Below are 3185 nucleotides of genomic sequence, written 5' to 3' on the forward strand. Positions count from 1 at the left end.
GGATTTTTGTTGTCTTTTTCTCTCACCAGTCCCGGTCTGTCAGCATTACTTGAAGAGAGTAGTGTTTGGATGTTCCAGTGTGATTTAATGAGGCGGTCAGACTGGGCTAACACAGGCTGCGATTAAAAATGCTCTATGGGAATTCTCACATAAAAGGGTTCAGCCGTAGATGCAGATACTTAGATGCATACAAATGGTGTCATCTTTTTATATGCAAAGTATGTAAAATGACAGATATTTTGAATAATACGTGTTGCTTATGGTCTGTTTTTGCAGTTTTGGCCACATGATGAGCAAAGAGAAGCGAGACAGCATCAGTAAGGAAGACCTGGCCAGAGCCACACTGGTCACAATCACTAACAACATAGGATCCATAGCACGGATGTGTGCTGTCAATGAGGTATACATACACACACACACACACACACACACACACACACACACACGCATAAGAGTTTTTATAAAAACTCTTATGCGTAAAACCCCATCACTTGTGATGTTTTGAAACTATTTGGTGAATGCTGATGAGTTTCAATAATAAATGTTGATTGATTGTCAGTACTAATTGGCAAAAATAAAACTACAACAACCAAAAGTGGTTTAATGTAATTGTGTAATAGATTAATGACTGAAATGAATAAGTAATCGGTTAAATGAAACAAAAATGAAACAACTGTTAAATTGGGGTTTGAAAGTTTTTTGGGTGGCAGTCAAACCAAACTCAAACTTGTTGGTTTCTGGAGTGGGGGATCGGCCTGGAGTCTTTCTGTGTGCTGTGAGCTTCTTTACAGTGTTGCATTGTGGCATGGCGATCAAGCAGCATTGTACAGGGCTATCACTGCACACAGAGCTGCGGCGAAGACGCACGTTTCCACCGTCCGTGGCGTTGAGGGCTTATATTGATGGAATGGAATTAACACAATTGTCTTGATTCAAATTACTTTTAATGTTGAAGGTGTTTCCCTTAAATGGTTTCAGGGATGAAAATGTAGATGCTCCTCCGAAAGCCAGACAAATAAATTTTTTCGAAACCAAGTGACCATCATAAGTGCTCTTTGATTAACATATTTTTGGCCTTTACAGAAATATTTACTTATCAAACAACTCACTGATCACTTAAGCAAATAAGGAAAAAAGTCTCTACAAGTTTTTCTTCTTGTGGCTATGGACAGAAAGGGACCTCCATCTTATCATTGTATCTTCTTAACAGCAGAAAACTACATTTTAAATAATGTATGACCCTTTATTACTTTAATTTATTAAACTGTTTAAGGACAGATTCAAATATATATATATATATATATATATATATATATAAATTATGATTTTGTGCAATCAGTGTAATCTAAATGTACAACATTTGGCCTTTCACATTTTATTTATTTTATTTTTTGAAGACTTTATCCAACTTAAACAGAGTCGGCAATAGAGAGATGACAGCAAATGAGGGAAAAGAGAAACAGGAAATGACATGCAACAAAGGTCCCACGATTGGACGCAAACTGGAAAAGTTGCAGTTCAGGATCGGCCCTGGACCACCAGGACACTTAAACTTTTCATATGTACAAATGAGGATTTATTTTGCTGTTGTTGCATTTGACATAGTTGTCACACACATAAAAGGGCAAGATTTTTCTGACTTTTTCAATGTCTCTCTTCGTATCAGAAAATCGAGCGTGTGGTGTTTGTTGGGAACTTCCTTCGTATCAACACAGTGTCCACAAAACTTCTAGCCTATGCCATGGACTTCTGGTCTAAAGGACAACTAAGAGCCCTTTTCCTGGAACACGAGGTGAGCACTCAACTAATGAGCTATAGGATGGATTTAACCAAGCTGTGGATTCCTAGTCAAACCTGAAGGAAGTCAGGGTGAAAACGCAGACCTCCTTTTTTCTTCTAAAGCTGTAGTTTTGTTGAACTAGATTAAACAAAACCAAATATCATCCCATGCAGCATTTATAAAAAGTCTTTGGATTCCTGAAACCGGCAGGCACTCAGTAAAACTCACATCATACAGTATGTTTAAAAAGTGTATGTGTGTTTGCACCAGGGTTATTTTGGAGCTGTCGGGGCGCTGATGGAGCTGCTCAAGACAACAGAGGACCCGTAAAAAGAAATTATCTTGTGACATCATCAACCCTCGACAAGACGATGTCATCCCCCCCCTGAATGCTGTGATGTCATCAACTCGCGATGCTGTGACGTCAACGATCGCTGCTGCTGAAAGGTCCCGTTCACAGAGGCCGCTTAAGAAACACTAAGAGAGACACAGAAACTGAGAAAAGCCATTTTAATAATTTAACACTTGTAAATAATGATAACCTCTAACTTTCATCTCCTAAACTTCCCAAACAGAGTCCCCCTATCATAGAGGTTGTAATATTGTGATCTTTAATTTATGGTTTCCTGTAATCACTGTTGATTTCTGTAATCAGCCCTGTGTCAGGAAGCGCAGAGAAGGAGTATTTTAGTGTTTTTTTGTCACTGTGTATTTGTGTGAATAGCTACTGTAGCATAAAGTCCTGGGGGCTGTTGTTCCATGGGCAACTATTTGTGCAACAATATTTTAATTTAGGATGTCTGCACAGAAATGAAGTCACTCTTGAATATGTATTTGGGCATTTTTACCTGTAGGGACTCAAGAAGTTTTTGTTTTGACCACAGAAACATAATTTGACCAGCAATGCCTCCTGCCTTCAGCCGTCAGTGTGCAGACAGTTGATGCTGTAAAACCATCAAGACCACCAAAAGTGGTCCCCCAGTTTCAAACTGCAGCTGCACAGCAGTCCTGGCAGCAGCTAAAGGTTGGGAGGTAACTTATTGTTGCCTGTTTGTTGCATAAACAGTTTCCCACAATAATGCTACAGTCTTTTAAGGAGTGCACTAAAGCCAAATGCTGTTGAGATTCTAACAACACCTGCCTCCTTCACCCTAGATGGATAACCTATAAACGGTCTTTGATTCTTTCTGTTGCTCACTGACTGCACATCGCCTTTGCGTTTTGTTTTGTTTCTCCTTCATCTGCCTACATGTGAACAACATTAACACCATATTGCCATACATGCATACCTAAACTGTTGAGTTTCGTGTTAGAGGATGGGACCAAGACATTGTCTTTCAACAGACGGCGCTAAAACTGTGTCTGCATGTTTTAGTTCTGTTAACTAGCATCACCACAACTACAG

General features: G+C 39.3%; 1 protein-coding gene across 2 annotated transcripts in view; it reads left to right on the top strand.

Annotated features, from left to right (window-relative positions):
* The window catches only part of pank1a (pantothenate kinase 1a), an 18989-nt gene extending 16150 nt beyond the window's left edge, over positions 1 to 2839 (top strand). For both annotated transcript variants that reach the window (XM_034898855.1, XM_034898856.1), the window contains exons 6-8: positions 277 to 400; positions 1667 to 1792; positions 2051 to 2839. In XM_034898855.1, coding sequence (XP_034754746.1) covers positions 277 to 400; positions 1667 to 1792; positions 2051 to 2110 — 310 coding nt within the window. In that variant the 3' untranslated portion in view covers positions 2111 to 2839. The remainder of the gene's footprint in view (positions 1 to 276; positions 401 to 1666; positions 1793 to 2050) is intronic.
* Positions 2840 to 3185: the final 346 nt, after the last annotated feature.

Source organism: Etheostoma cragini, chromosome 17 (assembly GCF_013103735.1).
Source record: "Etheostoma cragini isolate CJK2018 chromosome 17, CSU_Ecrag_1.0, whole genome shotgun sequence".
Classification (NCBI taxonomy): domain Eukaryota; kingdom Metazoa; phylum Chordata; class Actinopteri; order Perciformes; family Percidae; genus Etheostoma; species Etheostoma cragini.